Source organism: Betta splendens, chromosome 10 (genome assembly GCF_900634795.4).
Source record: "Betta splendens chromosome 10, fBetSpl5.4, whole genome shotgun sequence".
Classification (NCBI taxonomy): domain Eukaryota; kingdom Metazoa; phylum Chordata; class Actinopteri; order Anabantiformes; family Osphronemidae; genus Betta; species Betta splendens.
Window position 1 is genome coordinate 20,385,046 of NC_040890.2, and position 23,777 is coordinate 20,408,822.

The 23,777-nt window shown below is 47.4% G+C and overlaps 1 protein-coding gene across 3 annotated transcripts in view; it reads left to right on the forward strand.

Annotated features, from left to right (window-relative positions):
- Positions 1–1,645: 1,645 nt before the first annotated feature.
- LOC114864247 (transcription factor COE3-like) overlaps positions 1,646–23,777 on the forward strand; it is a 71,725-nt gene continuing 49,593 nt past the window's right edge. For all 3 annotated transcript variants that reach the window (XM_029164971.3, XM_029164973.3, XM_029164972.3), the window contains exons 1-6: positions 1,646–2,401; positions 13,289–13,445; positions 14,566–14,629; positions 16,555–16,610; positions 17,944–18,017; positions 21,375–21,443. In XM_029164971.3, the coding sequence (XP_029020804.1) occupies positions 2,268–2,401; positions 13,289–13,445; positions 14,566–14,629; positions 16,555–16,610; positions 17,944–18,017; positions 21,375–21,443 (554 nt within the window). In that variant the 5' untranslated portion in view covers positions 1,646–2,267. The remainder of the gene's footprint in view (positions 2,402–13,288; positions 13,446–14,565; positions 14,630–16,554; positions 16,611–17,943; positions 18,018–21,374; positions 21,444–23,777) is intronic.

Here is a 23,777-nt window from a genome sequence, read left to right on the forward strand (position 1 = left end):
CTTCTCGAATGGTTTCTAAGTTATTTCATAAATGTTGAAGAAATTCTTCAAGGATTTTCCGGATGGAAATGGAGGGTTCATATTTAACAGGGGTTCTGGTATAGGGTTCTAGGGGAAGGTTCTCGTGATGTTAAGTGGACGTGTGTCTGTAGTGCATTAAAATGTGAAATTGTTGTAATGCAGGTGTCCGTTCTGAGGTAAGGTGATTTCTAATAATCTCTCACGCGTTGTTATTTTTTTTTTATTTAAAAAATGTAATTAAATATTTTGTCGCTTATTTTATAATTAATTACATTTATTAAACGCCGAATGCTGCTGACTATCAAAATAATTTTGTAAAACGTGCGGAAGAGCCTGTTGCCGCCTGGTTTCTAATCAGGCCCTCTTCATCTTCCTCTTCATCGCCAACATATTTGCAGGGTCTCATTGACTTTTTCTCTCTTCGCATAGAAATATTTTTCCAGGCTTTCCAGACGTGTGTGTCTCCCTGGAGGAAGCGCCGCGGCTAAAGGAGGATAAATATTTAATCAGCGCTGCTCTGGAGTTTTTGCTTAATTAGAGGAATTCTGCTCCCGCCACGAAAATGAACAAAAATGACTGCTGGAGATGTCAAGCCCCAAAACATCGGAGCATCATCACACACATCCGCGGTTATTGTTATTAGTTATTATCAACAACCGCTGTTAGTGTTGGTGCAGCGCTGTGTCGCGGCCCTTTGGCTTAAACGCCCGTGTGGAGTAAAGCAGTTCCTGAAGCGCGGCCTATTAGCAGCTCTCTGTGTGCGCGCGCGCGCGAGAGAGAGACAGAGCGAAACCCAGCGCCATATGTCCGTGCGTAAAAGCGCAAATTGGTGCCAAATCCACGCGCTGCTTGTGTCAGTCAGACTGAACGCGGATGACAGAGGAGATTATTCCACATGAAACCAGTTAATCCCCGCAAATCTGAAGAAGTCTGTGAGGCTGGAGGTGTGAATACAGATTTGCGTTACTCATTGGGTTCAGTATTACAGTCGCGTAACGGCGAGAGGCCCGTTCTGCAGCCGTTCTGTCAACCTCAACAACTCATTTAGTCCCAAACTCGGCCACAAAACCACAGACTTGTGTCAGCGTGTCGACTTGTTCGCGGCGCGTAACAGTCGCTGCTGAATTCACTCGTGATCGACGCGTACGTCGGTCAAACTTGACTTGAAGCTAGAAGCGGTTATAAACTCGCCACAGCTGCGGGTTCTGACGAGGTTTCAGGGCTGTGAACCTGACTTGGACATAGTTCACTTCCGTCCTGTTGAATTTCACGTGTCAGTTCAGTTTATCCAAACATTTACATCTCATACATGGACCGTTTGTCTCATTAAGTCTAATGTCTTCGCGTTTTTATCCACTTTAAGGCATTTTAAAAACAATTTCACCGCATTTCTTACAGCGTGCACAGCCGAACACGCGGAAACCCTTATTTGGAGCGAGCGTTGGAAAAACAATGACGCAACGCGCGCTTTCGGCCAATGAGACGCCAGAGGTGCGAGCAGTATTCAAAGGAGCTGCCCTTATGTGGTCACGGGCCCGCCCCCTCCCGGTACGCGCCGGTCCTCTGGGAACTCCAGAGCCTCGGACCCCGGGAGAAGCAGCTCTCCGCCGGGACAGAGGAGCCATAAAGAGCCGGGGAGGGAGGGGATGAGATTTCTCGCTACCCAATCCCCCTTTTCCCCCGGGAGCCGCAGCCTTCCACGGTCCGTCCCTCCCTCTTGTTTGCTAATCATTTCATTTTACTCCTTTTTGAAGCCGTGGCTTGTTTTTTATCCCACTTTTCATTTTGCACAATCCGCGGCTGCTCGCCTCCCTCTGATCCCGGCTCTGTCTGCTCCGTTCTCCCGGCGTCAGGCACTTCGGATCCGGCTGATTGTCCTCCGCCTCGCTCTCTCGGCTCCTCTGAGATGCTCTCCCAGCTCCTCGCTTCTCTCTCCGCCCTCTTTTAACTTCACACAGACGCCAGTTTAAAGCCCGGGCCGCTGCGAGCCGGGGCTGGGATCTAAAACAACCCCGAGAAACCCACAGGGATCCGGGGCTCTACTCTGGATCAGGACCCGGTACTTTGGGGAAGCTCGCTCGCGTGTCCCCCCACCCCTCCTCCCCCCTTTTCCTCCTCCTGATTGCTCCTCTTTTCTCCACCTTAATCCAGGTGGTCCTTTGGCTTTTTGAGTGGCTGGTACAGGGAGGATTATTCTTCTTCTTTCTTGTTTCTGGTGAAGACAAAGCTCCCCAAAGGACACTTTGATGTTCTCCATCCAGGACAGCCTCCCCCGGGGGGCCCTGACCATGAAGGAGGAGCCGCTCCCCACCGGCATGACCCCGGTCCGCTCCTGGATGCAGGGCGCAGGGATTTTGGACGCCAACACAGCGGCCCAGAGGTAAACGCTTCCCAGACACGCTGAAATTAATCAGTGGATTAATGTCAGTTAGCGAAGGGTCCAGCGAAGGTAAAAGTCATGCTCGCGAACAGAGAAAGTAAAAACGTAAAGTTTGTGCAGAAATAGTTTCAGCAGGTGGAGTTTCTGTAACTAGGAATAAGCGAGACAGTCAACAGCGGTTTATCTAAAGGATTTAGAAAGAAGCGCCTAAAGTCAAAGCAGCAACAAAGCATCAGCTGGCGTCTAAACAGCGCGTTTACTCCCCGTCCCCTAAAAGAACCAGGATCCAAACACCGCGTGTCCAATGAGTTGCCTCGAGCAGCAGCGCCCTGCTGCCGTCTCCCCGTCTGAAGGACCCGGTCCAGCAGCTGCCGGTGCCGGCCCAAACAGACGCGGAGTCCTCGCAAGCAGCGGAACTAAATGAAACGTTCACTCGTGTCACTTCGTGGCTCTGATTCTTATCAAGCGAACGTAAGCCGCGGTTCGGTGCCGCGCGGATACGCAGCGCGCAGAAAGGCGACGGGAGCGCGGAGCGTTTCATTACATCTTCGTTAAAAGCAACGATATAGTCAACAAAATGTGAATTTTAAATTTAAACTGTTTCAGTGGATCCACTTTCAAACGCGGTGTTTTTTACTGAACAATTTGAGAGACAATAAAGTGGGTCACAGGTTCAGTGAAAAAGTTCTAGAAATTTAAAAAACAGGTTTGTGTTGGATCTCAGCTTCACTTGCGCACAATGAGTTCATTAATTTTACCATTCAAAAAAAACAAATATAAAATGAGAACAACAATCTATGAGAACAAGCGTATCCGTTTTTTTGTTTTCTAAGACGTGTAATTTAAAATAAAGCCACTATAATTATAGATTTTAAGCTCGTTCTATTTCTCAAATGTTTGGTTAATTTTTTGAGAGAGGAGCTGAAGTTAAATTTATACCCGCAGCGCAGCCTCAGATTTAAATCACCTGAACATGAATAGAGAAAATCCATCAACGCAGTTGGATTAACAACCAACCACGGCAGGTCCAGGTTCGTTCACAGGGTCAGAGTCTGAGTTACCCGAGACGGTGACGGTAGAAAAAGACGAAGCCAACGAAGTTCACGACACAATAAAACCAAACACGGCACAGAAATTAAAATACAGAAGTGCCAAAGTGTTGTCCTGCGTTTGTCCTTTAAATCTTAACTAATAAATGTAAAACCCGTTACTGCTGTTTTGTAGATAATATTTAAAAAAACAGAGATGTCCAGTTTTTATCAGGACGCTGCGCTACAAATACAATTTATAAACAATCTTCAGTTATTGGAAAAGATTTAAATTCAAATGTGTTTGAAACAAGAGAAGTGTTTCTCTGAAACGCGTTGAAGATGAATATAATGACACAGTTATTGTTATTAAATAATGTTTGTTACATTTAATACAAATAGTTCACTTAGGCCACAAAAGCTCACTGGTGGAAAAAGGACAAAGCTGCCATGACTGATGAAGAGTTGCATTTAACTTCTTGTTTCCTTATGTAATTCATGTATGTTTGAATAGAAATTGGCAAAAATTACAAAACTGAGGAAAAACAGAGAAATCAAAATTATAAAACAAAAACACACAGCATCTGTGGTTCATCTTCACTCGACTCAAGATGAAGAAAAACTCCACAACAAACAGACTGAAGCTGCCAGGAGCTAAAAATCAATAAGCGGGGTTCAGACATAAGCCGTGTAAATAATCGTGTTTGTTAGAGGCTGAGTTTCAGCTGCTGAGTGTCTGAAAACATTTAAGGGTTCAACCTGCTTTTGGACGTTGGTGGTGAATCAGTGAGCTGAAACGAGTCCGGCTCCTCCGGCTGCAGCCGGACGGCGTTCACACACCTGCAGATGAGCGGAAGCAGCCAACACATGAAGACTTTCTGCACTTTGTGCTTCACTGTGGTGAAGGTGTGAGAGATCACATTTAGCAGGTTTCCCACAGAAGGATTTCAATCTGTGCATCAGGTGCCACGCAGGCTCTCTAATAGGAGACCTGGTTGAAGTGAGGACACAGCTGATGCAAATAAGGCACGGCCACGACGAGAACGGTGGCGAATCTGTTAATCTGCAGTTTCTGAGGGAAGCTCAACGTTTTGTCTAACTCTGCTGAAGTTGGCTGATGAATCAAATCGGGTTTTTGGGTCGGCACAGCGCCAACCTGCTCCTGAGAGTCCACACTGAGATTAAAGAGAGCCAGAAGCTCGGTGTGTTTGTGCAGCCTGGAATCTCACTAGGATTTCACAGGAAGGTTCTGCTTTGTCTGGTTTCAGGAGCAGCTCAGTCGATTTGACTGGTGCGTCAGGTTTGACTCCAGCACAGTGATGCACAGTTAGAGAAACTCACCTGTGATGCACATGTGGGCAGTGGAGCTGGAACCTCCACATCCTCAGCACCAGGTTCATTAAGATGCACTCAACCAGTCGCGTGTTTATACTGAGGCGCGATCAGCACTGAGGACATGACAGCAGTGTGTGCGTGTGTGTGTTGTGATCTGGCAAAAGACAATGATTCAAAGGATTAAACACAAAATCTATGACATAAAAAATTATGTATAAATTGAAACATTTGAGAACAGTTTGTTCAAAAGCACAAACATTTATAGCAGCTGAAGAATATTTAGGTTTATTATGTGACGTCCAGTGCCACAGACGAAGATTTAGTTCAAACATCCAAGACTAAAAGATTTTCACTGATGATCAGCTTAGTATTGATGGTGGAACTAAAACGACCAACATAAATCCCAGACGTTATGTGGGGAAAAGTGTGGCAATAAAAACACAAAGTCAAAATAAAATAATTGTTTGACAGAATGATGTCGCACGTGCAGACCCGCGGGCTTTCCAACGGAACCTGAACACGTGGGAACATGAGAGCAGAGCAGCTGAACGAAGCAAATGTAAAGCTCCGTGAGCCGGTCCTTCCCTGACTTCCTCTGCAGTCGGTGACAAACACGCAAACACGCAGCTCAAACTGAATTCTCACATGATGCACACGACTGTTCTCAGGTCTGTGCGGAAAAAAGCACTTAGAACCCAGAAGAACTGGTCAAAAACAGGAACATGAGCGTTGGTAGAAAAGAGTCGGGGGTGTCAGGAACGTGTAAGTAGTTCCGGTTCTGAGGAGATGACGTGACATGAGTCCAGTCCTTCATATCTGACTCCACTGGATCGGGTTCGTCCTGAGGTGGCTGTGGTCACAGTTGGTTTCCCTCGCGCCGCGGACGGATCAGCTGATTTAAACAGGTCCATGAAGGAGGCAGCAAACGCATGGTCAGGAAATGAGCAATCCTAGAGTCTCCCAGTGAGGTTGGGATGCACGGTGTGTTTGAGGTCAGCCCGCTCAGACCCGTCCAGCACACAGGTTCTAACTGCGGATCGGTCTGGTGGTCTGTATTTAGGGGTCAAAGGTCAGTTTCACCCGTTCGGTGCTGTTTTCCTGGAAAGGCTGTGGATTATTTATCTTTAGACAAATAAATAATGGAACTGAGATCAAACTCCTGCATTGTGAGCACACGGTTAATTAAAGTTGCGGCATCTGAATTAGTTCATAGTGAAGTCATGACTGTACTTTAAATGTTTCAATGTATGAATCAATGCATGAAAAATGAAGGGCAATGTCTAAATGTTAAAATAAGGGTTGAGAGTTTTGCACAAATGCTGTAGAAATAATCCACCAAAACAGGGGAGGTGGGTGTGAGGCGCCGCCGGACCGAGGCAAACGCTTCCTCACTGCAGGACTCCACCTGAAGGATTTATTTAAGGGAGGACGAGGCATTAATTCACTGGCATCTAACCCGAGAGCAGCGATAAACATGTTGTGTTGCTTTTAACAGGAGAAGCTGTGGATTATTTATCTGAACACACATAAATAATGAAGCTCTCTGATATCTGTGTCTGTGCTGTTGTTACAACGCTCGGATTCACACGGTGAACTGACGACTGAGGCAAATCAGCATTTGTGTCTCCGTGTTCAGGGCTTGTTGTGCAGCTGCAGGGAAAAAAGAAGCCGGATCTCATGGGGATCTGGACGGACGCTCGGACGGATTATTTCCATTATTTCCTGTCCTCGTAGATTATCAACGCGTTTACTCAACCTGCATAAACATGAAACTGTGTGTGTTTACGTGTGTTTATGTGCGTGTACGCGCATGTACGTTTGTGTTCATGTGTGTACGCGTCTGTGTATGCGTGTTTACGTGCGTGTACGCGCATGTACGTGTGTGTACATGTGTGTGTACGCATCTGTGTACGCGTGTGTACGTGTGTGTACATGTGTGTGTACGCGTGTGTACATGTGTGTGTACGCGTGTGTACATGTGTGTGTACATGTGTGTACGCGTGTGTACATGTGTGTGTACGCGTGTGTACGCGTGTGTACATGTGTGTGTGTACGCGTGTGTTTACGTGTGTGTACGTGTGTGTACGTGTGTGTACGCGTGTGTGTACGCGTGTTTACGTGCGTGTACGCGCATGTACGTTTGTGTGTACGCGTGTGTACATGTGTGTGTACGCGTGTGTACATGTGTGTGTGTACGCGTGAGTTTACGTGTGTGTACGTGTGTGTACGCGTGTGTGTACGCGTGTTTACGTGTGTGTACGTGTGTGTACGCGTGTGTACATGTGTGTGTACGCGTGTGTACATGTGTGTGTGTACGCGTGAGTTTACGTGTGTGTACGTGTGTGTGTACGCGTGTGGGCGTGTGTGTACGTGTATGTGTACGCGTGTGGGTACGTGTGTGTGTACGTTGGAGTAGAAACAAGGCGCCTGTTTAAGGACGAGCTAAGTGTAAGACAGGGTTCAGGTTATTGGGTCGGACCCATCGCCCAACAGAAACATCCCGGTTCTACAGGTCTTATTCCTCCAGCTGTCGTTTCTTCAGAGTTAAAGCAACTAATAGTTTTAATGAATAAGTTCAACATTTAATGACAGACGTGAAGGAGTGAGATCATTTCTGTGGAGGCCGTTCAGTTGAAGGCAGAGATTTGTCTCCTAATGCTGGCAGCGGTGTGTGTTCAGATTTCCCTGGACCCTCCCTGACATGACTGCATCCAGAACCAAGTGACGGATCCTGAGTTCCACGCCCCGTCTCTGTCCACTGTGTGTGGTTACAGACTCCAGCTCCCACCTCAGGCTGCGTGTGGTAGGGTCAGGTGAGGCGATTAATGGCCAACTGGGGAGTTTGCTCACTTCATCGGTGGCATCGTTTGTCACCTGTTCAATCACGGAGACTTTGGTGTTTCAGCTGCAGCTCCCTGGTGGGTCGAAGGGGGAAACTCCTCTGTCTGCAGAGTCTGGCACTGATGGATGTGAGCACTGATGAGAATGATGTAGAGATCAGTCCAGTCTTCTTCTCCCTTTTGAAGACAAGTTGACAGATTTCAAATCAAAATTTTAAACCAGTCGCCGTATGTGTTTAGCTGCTGTGAAGCCCAAATCCTGTGCAAGTGATTGTTTTCTATAGGTGTGACCTGGAGACCACAGATGAGTAATGGGATGCAGTGAGAGACCAATGAGCAAACGGTTCCACGAGAAACGGAAACATGAAAAGAAAATGACTCAGATTTATACATTTTAAAAATAAACCCAGTGAAAAAATACACAAGATAAAAGGATAGAATAAAAATGATTCATAAAATAAACCCAGTGAGACAAAATCATCAAATGATCGCAGCTACTGAACCTACTCAGATAAAAACAGAAATCATTCAATATGACATGACGTGACCTCACCTGCAGCCGCTAAGTCCTCAACCCGAGCAGAGCGGGTGCCGGATCGGCTCGGTTCAGCCCGCTGTAACAGGCTCAAGGGTGTGTGCGAAACGGAGCGGCGTGTGCAAAATCCAGGCAGATTTACTGATGAGTAATATTGTTAATGACAGGTCCAAATGTGACGCTGTTCCTATCTCTGTTCTGTTTAACTCAAAATTTTGTTAAAAATGTGTTTTTGCAGATTTACAGATATTTTACACTAGAGATGCAACAAACCTGCGGTGCTGTCACCTGTTTGAACTGATCTGATTGCACCAGTGAAGCCATTCCTGGTCTGGGCCTCAGTGGAGCCAAGCCAACGGCAGTAACGAGGATCGTGGCCCGAGCCTGTTACAATTACTGAACTGTTGGTTATTGTGATGTTTCGCAGTAGAGTCGGCTACGGGTTGGAGTTTGACGTCTGTGAAACCTCGTCTGCGTTTACACTTGGATGCGTTTTCACGCGTCCAACACCTCAGAACGTACTAATTAGCACACGTAGCTCGCGCCCAGGAGCGCATGCAGCGGCCTCTGTCTAAAGACTAATTTGCTGGTAATTGCTGCATGACAGGAGCAGCCATTCCAGCATTAGGCCACCGCTTCCCCCAGCCAGTCGCCCTAATTAGGAATGACACACACTATTAAGGCGCACAAATGGAAATCAGTCAGCGAGCGTCTCCGCCTGGTGCCGCTGCCTCCGAGCAGAACCACAGCAGAGGATCGTCTGGCTGCACCTCCAAGCTCCTTACGCCATGTAGCTGTAGCACTGTGGTACTACAGTAATTTAGTGGCAGTACTGTAGTTGTAGGACTGTAGTAGTATAGTAGTAGGACTGTAGTAGTATAGTGGTAGGACTGTAGTAGTTTAGTGATAGGACTGTATTAGTAGTGTAGTGTAGTATAGTGGTAGGACTGTAGTAGTACTGTAATAAAGTGGCAGTACTGCAGTGGTATAGTGGTAGGACTGTAGTAGTACTGTAACATACTGGCAGCACTACAGTGGTATAGTGGTAGGACTGTAGTAGTACGGTAATATAGTGGCAGTACTGCAGTGGTATAGTGGTAGGACTGTAGTAGTACGGTAATATAGTGGCAGGACTGCAGTGGTATAGTGGTAGGACTGTAGTAGTACTGTAATACAGTGGCAGTACTGCAGTGGTATAGTGGTAGGACTGTAGTAGTACGGTAATATAGTGGCAGTACTGCAGTAGTATAGTGGTAGGACTGTAGTAGTACTGTAATACAGTGGCAGTACTGCAGTAGTATAGTGGTAGGACTGTAGTAGTACTGTAATACAGTGGCAGTACTGCAGTGGTATAGTGGTAGGACTGTAGTAGTACTGTAATACAGTGGCAGTACTGCAGTGGTATAGTGGTAGGACTGTAGTAGTACTGTAATACAGTGGCAGTACTGCAGTGGTATAGTGGTAGGACTGTAGTAGTACTGTAATACAGTGGCAGTACTGCAGTGGTATAGTGGTAGGACTGTAGTAGTACTGTAATACAGTGGCAGTACTGCAGTGGTATAGTGGTAGGACTGTAGTAGTACTGTAATACAGTGGCAGTACTGCAGTGGTATAGTGGTAGGACTGTAGTAGTACTGTAATACAGTGGCAGTACTGCAGTGGTATAGTGGTAGGACTGTAGTAGTACTGTAATACAGTGGCAGTACTGCAGTGGTATAGTGGTAGGACTGTAGTAGTACGGTAATATAGTGGCAGTACTGCAGTAGTATAGTGGTAGGACTGTAGTAGTACTGTAATACAGTGGCAGTACTGCAGTGGTATAGTGATAGGACTGTAGTAGTACGGTAATACAGTGACAGTACTGCAGTGGTATAGTGGTAGGACTGTAGTAGTACTGTAATACAGTGGCAGTACTGCAGTGGTATAGTGGTAGGACTGTAGTAGTACTGTAATACAGTGGCAGTACTGCAGTGGTATAGTGGTAGGACTGTAGTAGTACTGTATTACAGTGGCAGTACTGCAGTAGTATAGTGGTAGGACTGTAGTAGTACTGTAATACAGTGGCAGTACTGCAGTAGTATAGTGGTAGGACTGTAGTAGTACGGTAATATAGTGGCAGTACTGCAGTAGTATAGTGGTAGGACTGTAGTAGTACTGTAATACAGTGGCAGTACTGCAGTGGTATAGTGGTAGGACTGTAGTAGTACGGTAATATAGTGACAGTACTGCAGTGGTATAGTGGTAGGACTGTAGTAGTACTGTAATACAGTGGCAGTACTGCAGTGGTATAGTGGTGGGACTGTAGTAGTTGCCCACACACAGCTACTTGTTTAGCTTTGTTAGCTCTGATATGAGTGATTGATTCCACTGTGAGCTTCGCTCCAGTAGAGTCAGGATAATTCTGACCAACCTTCACACTGCCTTCTCTGATGTTCCGTCCTTTAGCGCTCAGAGGTCCAGTGGGTCAGTGTGAAACCAGAAGCTCTACGGTTCATGTAAGATGATGAGTGTCGACATAACCAGAAAATGGCAGAGGAAAGCTGGACTCATTGTTCTGGAAAATGGAAAATATACATCTGAACACATCTTCATTATTCAATAGAACCCGGTTCTGATTTCTTGTGGACGGGTTTGGGCCCAGTCGAGTGAGGTATGACCTTCCAGGCTGTGGTCGTAGTCTTCATGGGTTGAAGATGTTCACCCTCTGCCTGTGTGTTCTGCCATGAGATCCGCTACGTTTCACGTCTCTCAGAGACTGAGCTTCAGGGCTTCAGTAGCTGTTTGGGTCAAGTTTGAGCAGAACCAGAGGAAGACGCTGACTCCCACACCCGTTTCAGGCTCTGAACTGAGGCCTTGGGTCTGAGGTTTGGCGTTGGGTCGTTGGCTTCTCGTGTTTGTTCTCTCTGTGTGTTTTGTTTTTTCCCTCTCTGGCTGCTGCCGTGTGATTTACACTCCGGGCATGTTCGAGCGAGACGCGCGCCATCGATACTGTTTTTATTACACCTTGTGCCAAGTGCTAACAGCCGGATACGAGCCGTGGCGACGAGTGGATGCAGCCGCAATTAGCATAATTGAAATAATAATAATGCTAACGAGCTTTCTGAGTGGAGGCAGAGCAGAGAGGAGAGGATGAGGGTGGCGGTGGCTGCGTCGGGGTGGCGATCGATCGCTGTGTGTAATTGGGATAATGGGCTGCTTTAGTGGTAGAAGTGACGCTTTTGATGGCGTTCAGAAGGAAACAGGTGCCAAATTCACTAGTGTTTGTGTTTTGGACAATTTCAAAAACTACATTTTATTAAAATCCAGAGTCAAAAAAGCATCATCAGAACCGCCTGCTAGTGTCAGGCACTGGAGGTGGTAGAACGACACCAGAGTGGACCAGCACAAACCTACGACTAGAACATATAGACCTGGAAACTCTACCAACTACTAGTAAAAAGTGACACAAGCCACAAATAGTAAAATATCTATAAAAAAACAATTAAATGTTGAACCAATTTTAAAAAACGGATGTGACGCTATGATTGAGTATTTTAGTAAAAAGAGGTTTTTCTTCTCTGTGAGCAGAACAAAATAAAACTGATGTCTTTGTTTTTGTGCTATTTCGGTTTGGTGTTTTCTGACACTCAGCACTTTTCTGTCTGACCTGGCACACCTGAGCTTCCGGCCTCCTGCTGGAATTCCTCTACAGACTCGGCTCCGTGTTCCGTCCGGCCAAATGCAGCAAGTCGAAAGAATTAGCTTTCAACAAACTGGCCTACAAATGAGGCATTAAGCATCGGTAATGGGGGTGCAGAAAGGTCACGGCTGTATTAATCTGGCGTCGGGGGAATACACCCCTGAGCCGAGGCCGAGAGAGAGAGCAGGCGAGTCTCCAAAACAAACCCTGCATGAATAAATATTTCTCCTCACGCTGCCAATGCTATTGATCATAAAGTGTTTTAGGAAACAAAACCAGCCGCGAAATGAGATTGATGTAAAAATATTCGCCCGTTGTTTTGAGTGCTTCCTCCTCAGACACTGTGAGCTTCTCTGGCTGAGAGCGGAGGTCGCTTCCTGCACCAACATTGATTTTTCAGGATCAGCGAGGAGTTTTATTTGCTTTTAGTGAAATCAGCAGCTGTGATGATCTCACTGCTGCTTTTTTGCTCAGAGTTTAAACATTTAGAAACTTGTGATTTGGCATTAAATCAAGTGTAGGGTGACCTCTGACCTGCTTGTTACTATAAGTATAAATAATCAACACTATGAACTGACATTTATCTTCCAATAAAAGAATGATTTTCCTTTTTTCCTTTTCCAGTTTTAGATTAAACTTTAATCTGAACGTAATGAAACTAACAAGCTGATTTATTTATTTTAGTTTAAAGCCACTTGATCGTCAGCGTGGAAGTTAAATTCATAGCAGCTAAGCCCAGAGGACTCCAACGCTCACATATCTCTTCACATGCCTAACATCAACTCTGAGATAAGGTGCAGTCAGGCTGAACTTCTTTCATGTGTGTGGTGACACACACCCAAAATATATTTTTATGGCTTTAAGATTTTCTTTTGGACTTTTCGTGCACTTTAACCTTATGTAAAAATATTATAATGAACAATGGTGACAGTGATTGTAAATCAGACATTGTTTACGTATCGTGGTCAGAATCTTTTATTTGAAGCACTGCTTTAAAGTTCTGCATTAGTTTTAATTGATCAGCAGTGAAGCAGGTGATGACTTTTTAAATGTTATTGTTTGGCACTTTTTAGGCAAAAGCTTCACAATAAAGTAAAGCAAACAAGTAAAAAAGCAGTTTCTTTAAACTGTAAATACATTAAATGGAAACCTTTATTCTGAAAGGCCCAATCACTTGTAGTGAATATTGTAAAGCTGTTCTAGGTCAGTTTGCTTGTTTGTGACGTGACGATGAGAAACCTCCTCCTCATCAGCTGTGTCTGGACCTAAGGACTTGGCCTTTACCTAAATTCACTCATAAATAAGCTGATAAATTATTTTTACCAGATGTGTTGTGATGCACACAGCGTCCCCCGTGGTTTGCAGCTGTTTGGATCTTTACAAAGGTGTGTGTGTGTGTGTGTGTGTGTGTGTGTGTGTGTGTGCGTGCGTGCGTGCGTGCGTGCGTGCGTGCGTGTGTGTGCGTTTCAGTGGCGTGGGTTTAGCCCGAGCTCACTTCGAGAAGCAGCCTCCATCCAACCTGAGAAAGTCCAACTTCTTCCACTTCGTGCTGGCGCTGTACGACCGTCAGGGTCAGCCGGTGGAGATCGAGAGGACGTCCTACGTCGACTTTGTGGAGAAAGACAAGGTGAGCTCTTCGTGTTTGCTTTGAAGCACTGATGTGAATGCACAAGGTTTTGCCTCTTTCGTGTTTGTCTCAAAGCACAATGAAGATCTTCTCATGGCACTGTTTAAAACACTCAAACCTAGATTTAGTCTTAAGTAACAAGTTCAGTCCGTCTTTAAATATTTCCATTTCTTGTGGTCAGATTTACTATTTGCTCTGAAGATAGGATGAACCTTATTTATCCCACAGTGGGGAATTTATATATATATATAGTTATTACGGTCTGACCGACTCGTGTCCTGGCGCAGAAGCTGCAGCCACGTTGTTTCTAGCAGAGTCTCCTCCTGCTGCTGCGTTTCTGTGTTGCTCAGAGTCCGGCGTCTTTTCTCAGGCCTCGTTATCTCACACTGTCCCTGTTGTTTACCATGACATACATGTAAAGCAGCGATGTCCTGAGAGAAGCATGTACGATGTGAAGAAACATCAGACTCGTCCTTTAATCATCTCATGGTTTAAACCTTTTTCTAATGAGGCTGAGAAGAACAAAAATCTGCGGCAGGTTTGGGGCTGTTTGTTCTTTGATCAGTAGCCAGCTGGCACTTCATCCTCGCCTCCACCCACTCACTCAGCTCACCTCTGCTTTGACCTCTAGTCTCTCGCCCTGATACCCCCGACAACACACACTGGGACTGAGCCAACACTCTCAGGCACAGTTGGCACCGAGCGGCCGCCCGACGGAGGCTCAAACTAGATGAAGAGAAGGCTTGGGAGGAATGAAAGGTTGAAAAGAGACAAACAAAGATCTGTACAATTAAATTGAGTCCAACGTCAAGCAACAGCAACAAATGTGTCTGAAGCTTTAAGGAAAGTAAGAAGCATCAGCAACAGTTTACTGACACCAGACTCCCAGAAACAGATGCTGCTGTGCCAGAACATTTTCCAGAGATGCTGATTTTAGTTAAACCTTGAATATAAAGATATAAGAGAAAAAGACGAAGTGATGACAGAGACTTATAAGAGGTGTTTTCTTGTTTTCTGACCTTGGGCTTTTTTTCCTCTTTCCTGTTTTCTGGCTCATAAGGACAGTATTTAGTACTTTATAGTTGGTATTGAATGATCTGTCTGTGTGTTCGTGTGACAGGAGTACAACGGAGAGAAGACCAACAATGGCATCCACTACAGGCTGCAGCTCCTCTACAGCAACGGTGAGGAAAGCACATTTACAACACGTCATTTAACAGGTTAAAGTCTCTGAGCCGCTGCTGGTGGAAACCACCCGCTGCAGCCGTGGGGACGTCTGATCTTGGCTGCTTCCACTGTAGGTCAGAAGACGTTCTAGTGGCTAGGAAACCCCTGGAACAGACCCAGGAAGCACCGGGATCATATATCTGGCCTGGGAACGCCTCAGCTTCCCACCGGAGGATCTGGAAAATGTCGACGGGAGGAGGAGTATGAAGGAACTCACTGCCGCCACCACACGAGTAGCAGAAACAGTCTCTGACTGGTCCGACGCCTGAATCCTCGTGTTGCTAGAAGTCGCTGTTCCATTTCCTACCAAACTGATTTGTTTGAGTGCAGAGACAGTAGCGTCCACGTCAGCTTCTGTTCAGTCAGACCAACTGACAGTCGGCTGGCTGCACAACAAGGCCCTAAAGTATAGGACAGCATCGGGGGAATGACGGACAGGAGCAGGTCTTCGTGTCCTCTGGTCACCATGACGACCTGAGCACAGAAAGGAGGACGGAAATGCTGGTGTTTTGCTTCTGGCTCTTTGAAAAACAGGATGAAAGACCACTGCAAACACGGAAACGTGCATCAGCTACAGAGATGTCCCACATAGAATCATTAACGTCTCCATCATTCCTGCTGGTTTAAATCTTCTCGACGCTCACGTCCCACTGACAAAGGTCCAGGTTCTCTTACAGAAGGTCTCCGATTTAGAACATGTTCCTGTTCCTGCAGGAAGGAGGCTCAGTCCCAAACCTTTACACAACCATGTCTTATTGATTGATGCAGCTGAGCTAATGACGGTGTCTCCCACAGGTGAAGCCGGCTGCGGCAGCTTGCAGTTGAACTTTCAGAGCTTAGAATTAGCAGGGAAGGAATTTATATTAAAGGTCACCTCGCTGGAAAAACTTTTTCATTATGAGCAGAGGGAACGGCCGAGCTGGCTGCAGACATCTGGAATATTTGACAACTAGCCGACCCCGAACTCTGTTTTGTCCATCGGGGGGGAAGTGAAGGGCTCTTTAGCTGATTCAAAACACACAGCTCTGCTTTGTGTTGGCAAGAGTCCAGAGCTGCAGGAGGGGGCGGCGGTAATGCTCTCCGACCCCCGCAGCAACACCAGATAAAGTGGGACATAAAAGAGCGTTTTCTTCTAAAGGGGGATAAATCTCTCTAATATGAGTCGGCGTCGTTGGATTAGCATCGTACGGAGGTAATTGACCTCATCTGCAACCAGGACGAATAGCCGCCATTTAGTCTGCACACCGCTCAGCGCTCAGCCGCGGAGCTCGGAGTGAATCATGTCAATTAGGAGCAGAGACGGCAGCGAGGAAGCGGCCTGAAACCCACAGCATCCAGTACAATTAGAGCTACTCCGCCACTAACAGGTGCTCGCTGCAATTTCCTCCACCCCATGTCGTGTTTGTGTCACATTTACGCTCCACTGCATAGCTAATAAAGGACAAGCAGCCCTGATTGATATTTAATTTGTCAGAGAATGAGGATTCCTCGTTATCCTCCAGCAAAAAGGCAGCGAGGGGAGGAGCGCTGCAGCCTATGAATAATACACAGCTCGTGTTTGTTTTCGCTGAGGGGCAGCCACACAAACAGGAAGCATTGGTTCATGGAGCAGCGTTAGGAATCAGTCCGTACTAACACAAGCAGCTCACGCCCATCCCAGTCTCAGCCCGGAGCAGCAGCACCACTCCAGGACCAGATGAAGGCTGCGTGTCCACAGGAACAGATGCCAGTTCAGTTAGAAGATGCCCAGCTGATTTCCCTTGAGATGTTTCTGTGACGACACGCACTGGAATTCAGATTTTGACTGGTCTCAGCGGATGAATAACCAGGAAGTAGAAGTCAGGCTCCAGTTTGTGATGGTACTTTGTCTTGTGTTTTCCAGGCATCAGGACAGAACAGGACCTTTACGTTCGGCTCATAGACTCAATGACCAAACAGGTGAGGCACAGACACAGTTCAGTTGCAAAGGGCAGAGACGGGTGGAGCAGAGTGATGACAACGCTGTCACAACCTCCGCTGCCTGATGACTTCTCCTTTCTAGCTGTGCAGCTCCTTTCACTGGATGCAGGTCCTCCCCTTCTTCCCACGCTTCCGCTTTGCACTCACTCAGAACCTCCTCTAGATCTAAGTCTATGTGACTCCTCTGCCAAGAAAAGCCCTCAAATATTTCCAAAGAGCCTTTGAGCCTCAGTCCTCTTAGTCCTCTCTGTAGAAATGTTCTTCTTTCTCCCACCTCTTCTTAGGAACGAGTCCCTCATACCGTGTAGAGTTGAATAATAATGAGTTTTGCTGATCGATCGAGGGCGTGTTAGTGCATCATCACAGCTCCAGCGCCTTAACTGGCAGCTGCAGCGTCATGTGTGTAGCTGCCTGTGGCTGCGATGACCCAACATGGCACCAGCCGCCTGAGCTCAGCACCACTGGAAAGAGGAAAACATGTGGACCCGGAGCAGGTCCTCACTGAGACGGACAAGTGTGTGTGTGTGTGTGTGTGTGTGTGTGTGTGTGTGTCTGTGTGTCTGTGTGTGTGTGTGTGTGTGTGTGTGTGTGTGTGTGTGTGTGTGTGTGTGTGTGTGTGTGTGTGTGTCCCTGTGTGTGTGTGTGTCCGTGTGTGTGTGTGTTGCGTTTACATGTATGAGCGTGCGTGTGTGTAAGTGTGTGTGTGCGTACGTGTGTGTGTGTATGTGTGTGTGTGCGTGCGTGTGTGTGTGCGTGTATGGGCCCTGGTCAAAGTGGAGCATTTTAATCCAGAGCTAGAATCAGGATCAATAATGCAGAAGTGGCCGTTATCCTAAAAGTATGGTCCCCCTGGGTGGGTGGGGGTTTTGGGGGGGTCTGTTTTGACTATAAAGGTGGATGAGGTAGTGGGAGGTTGTAGCTGCACAAAGGGAGGACACACACACTCACTGCAGTTCATTTACAACCACCAGGGTATTACAGCACACGCCTCTCAGTGCTCATCCGTCATCCGGACGCTGACATGACAGCTCAGTGGGGGGTTAGAGGGGTCGGCACCAGCCTGGAGCGCCGCCCACCATCTGGCAGGGGATTCTGGGAAGGACGGAGGAGGCGCTGGTTGGAGGCCATGTTTGCTGTCTTAAAAAGCACCTGCATGAATTAGCTCCAGGTGCTTTCGTTTAAACAGAACCAGATTATAAAAGTTTATTATTGGCCATCGGTGTCGTATGTGGAGTATTAATTACTATCTCATTACTGTATGAAACACCACTTGTACTAATAAAGATGTAAACACCTGCGTCTGTCCCGGCAGCCCATCCTGTACGAAGGCCAGGACAAGAACCCGGAGATGTGCCGTGTCCTGCTCACGCATGAGATCATGTGCAGGTGAGATGCTCGCGTGTCCTCCCCCCTCATCAACTCTTTGGGCTCTGAAGCACTTAGAGAAGTAGAAACTCAATGGTTCTGATTGTTAGTTTCTCTGTAAAAATGGCTGCAATGACATGAGCTGTGAAAGACTGGGGATCTGAAGAAATGAGCTTCAGCTGCCCGGTTCCTCAATAAACGCTCGTCTGTTCTGAGGATTTAATAATAGTTCAGTGAACTGCTTCCAGCTTCTGTGGTGACTTCACACCAGGTAGCGTGGAAACGTTTGTGTTTGTTTTTGTGTGTCAGTAAGAGAAAGAACGTGCAGCTGTTGGTTTGTCGTTCACACCAATCAACACGTTTCCTGCCCTGCTTTTACTGGTTTACTGGAGCTGAGAGTGAAGAAGAAGATGGAGCCAGGATAAAAATAGCCAACACACGAAGCCAGAGTGGAAGCGCTGGGTCCACATGTTTGTGCTGGGATGTTTAGGTCAGGTGGTCGAAGGTGTCGGACTTGCTGTGTGGAACGCTGGATTTGGATGGGGAGGAAAGCAGTGACCCAAGAAGTGGACGCGTTCTGGATTACTAGAACAGGAAAGTTGTTTTGTGTCTTCGCTCTTTGCTTTTGATCCCAGTGTTGATGCACACGCGGAGGTGAGACCGGTCTCCAGAATCAGAACCAGGTCTGACATGTTAATCCTTCCTGTAGTTTGACCTCTGTTGGTTTATCTGCAGAGTCCAAACTTCCCTGAGGCTCATTTCCCCGTGTGAGATTCCTCCGAGTCGAGCTTCATTTGCATAATGACGACTGGCTGTCTGCGTCTCTGAGCCTCAGTCATTATGTGATTGAGTGTGATTATTAGGCAGCTTCCCCCTGATGGATGCTGTGTTTCCATTTGCTAATGAGTCAGAGAGCGGTTGGCTGTTTCCACCGCTCCGTCTCTTCTGCCTCTTCCCAGGTGAGCTCGTCCCTGTTGGTTTGTGGGCTGCACCTTCGGGTGCAGCACCGGGTTCAGTCTCTTCTATCTAGAGTCTTTGTGTTTGACAGGAAGAACCCGATTACACTCCTTCAGATTCATTGAAGGTGATCTGGGGCCTAGGGCTTCTGTGCGGCGACAGGTCTGTGTTGGTTTTATGCACAGGTCAGAGGTGGTTCCGAGCAGTTAAACTAGCGTTGGTGCGTCATATCACTGGCACATCTCCGTCCTAAACGGGATCCGCCTGGTGACAGCAGCTAGGTTGGCTCAGCAGCACGCCAGCAGGCTCCAGGGGCCCGTCGCTAGCTCTGGCCGTGCCCCCGCCTCGCTCGCCCGCCCGCTCGCTCGCCCGCTCGCCGCCGTGCTGGAGGAGAGGAACCCGCTCTCGGGCCAGATGGCGCCGGCTCGCTGCTGCCAGGCTGGAGCGTCCTCCGGCCCGGCCGCCGCTGCTGAGGCGTTCCAGGCCTCGGGCTAATTACAGCGCTTACCCTTTGAGAGCGCGGCCCGCCCGGCTCGGTCCGGCTCGGTGCGGCGGCGCTGCTCCGTCCTCGGGGAGGCTTTGAAGGAGGACGTGTCCACACGAGCCTGCTCTTTGTGCTGTAAGTAGACTCCACTTGTGGCGGCGTCTGAAGTGGCTGCTGAGCGGCGAGGTGGAGCAGCCAGCGGTAATGATGCTTGTGTGGCCCGGCCCGGCCCGGTCCGGCTTGGCCCGGCCCGGCCAAACTGGCTCCTGTGGCCGAATTATTTCTGGATCCTGAGTGTGAGCGTTTGTGTGTTCGACCAGGGACGAACACTCGGCCAAAACGAGTGGCAGCGGCAGCAACACTCACACACGCTTTGTTTTCTTGTTGCCAGGTTTCCACTCGCACACAGACGGACACACACTCCTCTCAGGTCTGCGTGTTGTTGCTCTCAGTCATTAGCCGGCCGTGGTGTTAGCCTGTTCGCGGCCCGGGGGGAAACGCCATTAAGGCGATATTGTGGACGCTCAGCCAAGGTTTGTTTTCGTCTTTGGAAAGGGGCCCCGGGTCCCTGGAGGGGCCCCGGCAGTGCTCCTGGGGTCCAGTTTGTTTATAACACTTCTTTGGCAGTTTGGAGGAGGTTGTCACCACAGCAGCACCAGTGGGTTTCCAATGCTAATTGGTCTCCTGGAACTTTCACTAATGGTTCCAAGTAGCTGGGGGAATAAATTATGGTGGCGCATTCTATGGCAACAGTCACACATACACATCCATACAGGCACCGGGAGGCAGCGAGGACACAAACACAGCGCTTAGTTTATGATTTTTCTGTACTTACAGATCAAACGTCGTGATAAATGATTCATAGCGCTTCTCATTTGGCATTCGCTGCCTCGATTTGACGCTTGTTTGTCAAATGGCAATTTGATTCAGGACAGCATGGGGCGAATGCAGGAGCGTAATTGGACGTCACGGGTCATATGCAATATGATTAATTTTTAAGAATTACCGGAAGATATGTTAATGACCCTCACAGCGATAAGAGGCGAAGTTGAATGTGCCGAGCAGGTCGTCAGCAGTTGTTTTTAGTGATAGATGGATCAGTTCAGTTTCAGCGCACGCTGGTGTTTGGTGACATGAATTAATTTAGACAAATATTTTTTACTTCTGACTCTGACTCTGATTCTGGAAAAAGAGATTTTCTGGACCACTGCAGTAAGAAGGAAAAGTGTGAGCTGAGTGTGTTTACTTTGTGTGGTTCTGGTCTAACTGTAGCCAGAGTTTTAATACTCTGATGCTACCACACACACACTTTTGCTTCTACTGTAACACTCAGTATACCAGTGTTTATTATATCGAGCGGTGCGTTCACTGACAAGCTGCGTCTGTCTGAAGCTGAAGACTCGCCTCCTCCTGATGGATATTAATGGGCTGGACTCAGCCTGCTGCTGTTCAACATGCCAAACTGAGCCACAACACCAACAGCCTCATTTGGCTCCACCCGCCCCCTGCAGAGCTGAAACTGAAACCCAGCGCTCCCCCCTCCTTCCTCCGGATGCTTCCACAGGCTGTGGACCGGCTCCTGGTTGTTGGATCGGACTCGCTGGACGGTTTGCCCTCTGGCTACCTGGTCGGCTGCTTGGCGAGCAGTGGCCCGTTCGGCTGGCTGCTTGTCAGGGGCGATGGCGCTGGGGCTCATCTCAGGGTGGGGTGGGGGTCAACACCCTTGGGCAGCGGCCAACTGTTTTTGACCTTGGCTTGGCCCCCACCCAGCTGGACACTGAAAGCAGCCTGTTTTTCAAAATAAAGCCCACAGATTTCTAACAATTAGTGGAATGAACATAGTAACATGTCGCTCTTTTAAGTCTTATTTTAAGTCCTTCTACACATTTATACCACAAACAAACAACGGCCTGACTCTGCATCTGTTTCTCTTGCAGCCGGTGCTGTGACAAGAAGAGCTGTGGAAACCGAAACGAGACGCCATCCGACCCCGTCATCATCGACAGGTAGGAGGCTCCCTGGCTTCTTGTGTAGACAAGTGTTTTATTGAGATCTTAGGTCATGAACTGTGATCATGTCTTGAGCTAGTTTTGAACTGGTTGTGTTGGAGCAGATGATTCTTTGAGTCTTTGCTGATCGTTTCCAGTTTTTCCCGCTGTTCAGCAGAATTGAGGGTAATAAGGGTTTTAGGGTAAAGCATTCTTAACATGCAGGATATGTTCACATCCCAGCGTTAATGATATGGTCTTTAAACTGCCAGTGGAATAAAAAGCAAATTTCAGATTCTATACCTTGACTGGTTCAGTTATGGTCCAAGCCAGAGACCGCCTGCAACCTGGGTTAATAACCAAAAACCGCAGCCATGCTTTTCTTACGTACACTGGTTGAGTCTGAGGTTTGGTAAATGCTGTACGGACGTGTTGATGTGCAGCCGTCTTCTGTACCACCATCCCTCTGCCTTCTTTTGTTTCTTCTCTTTTCTGGCGTCTCACTTGTTTCTCACCTCTCACTTCCGACATGAGACTCAAATGTGTGAATTGTGTCATCAACACCAGACGGAAAAGAACGTTTACCCGCTGCAGACGGAGCTCAGTCTGCACGAACACTCAGGCTTGAACGAGAAGGATTTGATGCGAAGAAGGCTCCGTTTACTTCCTGCACTGTTGAAAGACTCGTGGGTGGACTTCTGTTTTCCTGAGCTTTGCCTTTCAGGCAACTTGCAGACTCCTGGAGTTGATTGAATAATCACACTAACCCTGTCTGTGTCAATTTTAGGGAGAAAGAGGTTTCCTTGAACAGATATAATATGATCTGGTTTAATGGGACGTGCATCACATTCCAAGGATCCTGTGACACCATCATATTTGCTCTTTGGTATCACAGTGTTTTCACATGTTTTTTTGTTTGGGGTTAAATTGTGTAGATCTGAGCTGACTCGCCTCTGGCTCTGACGTGTGACTTGGATGAAACGGTGAAATGTCTTTTAGCATGAGCAGCTGATAAAAAGTGAACTGGATCAGCTGGTGTCTGACCAGGGTCGGAGGTAGTGTGATCTACCTGTGGACACTGCAGTGTAGCTCTACCCATGATGCATCATGATGCATAGAACCCATCTCATGTGTGACACCAACACACTGAGGGGTGACAACACCTCTAAAATCACCCATCAAACACACACACGTAGCCTGAGGTGAGATGCGCACGTGTGTGTGTATGTGTGTGTGTGTGTTGCGTGGACATGTATGAGCGTGTGTGTGTTGCGTGGACATGTATGAGCGTGTGCGTGTGTGTGTGCGTGTGTGTGTGTGTGTGTGTGTGTTGCGTGGACATGTATGAGCGTGTGTGTGTGTGTGTTGCGTGGACACGTATGAGCGTGTATGTGCTGGTAGGTTCACGCCTGCTTTAGTGTTGGGCTTAAGAGCGCGCGTCCCCACAGAGACAGAGCTTCACCCGGACGTGTTTGACTTTGATTTACTGCAGCGAGATGTGAACGCACAGCATTAAACTGCTTTACAGTAGCTACTGAGCGGCATCATTTGCATGATGGGTTACTAAGCGCACTAAAACACACTGACACATGCGTAACCCTGTGTGTGTATGTGTGTGTGCATGCGTGTGTATTTTTGAAGGTTTACAGTCATAAATTATGACTTTCTTAACAGTCGTTAAAATGCAGAGAAACAAGCAGAGCAGCAGCAAATCAGCAGTGTGTCACATACATGTTACAGTGTGTTGGTTCCTGTTGGTGTCACATGCATGTTACTGTGTGTTGGTTCCTTTTTGTGTCACATACATGTTACTGTGTGTTGGTTTGTGTGTGTCACATACATGTTGCAGTGTGTTGGTTCCTGTTTGTGTCACATACATGTTACTGTGTGTTGGTTCCTGTGTGTCACATACATGTTACTGTGTGTTGGTTCCTGTTTGTGTCACATACATGTTACTGTGTGTTGGTTCCTGTTTGTGTCACATACATGTTACTGTGTGTTGGTTCCTGTTTGTGTCACATACATGTTACTTTCTGTTGGTTCCTGTGTGTCACATACATGTTACTGTGTGTTGGTTTGTGTGTGTCACATACATGTTGCAGTGTGTTGGTTCCTGTTTGTGTCACATACATGTTGCAGTGTGTTGGTTCCTGTTGGTGTCACATGCATGTTACTGTGTGTTGGTTTGTGTGTGTCACATACATGTTGCAGTGTGTTGGTTCCTGTTTGTGTCACATACATGTTACTGTGTGTTGGTTCCTGTGTGTCACATACATGTTACTGTGTGTTGGTTCCTGTTGGTGTCACATACATGTTACTGTGTGTTGGTTCCTGTTGGTGTCACATACATGT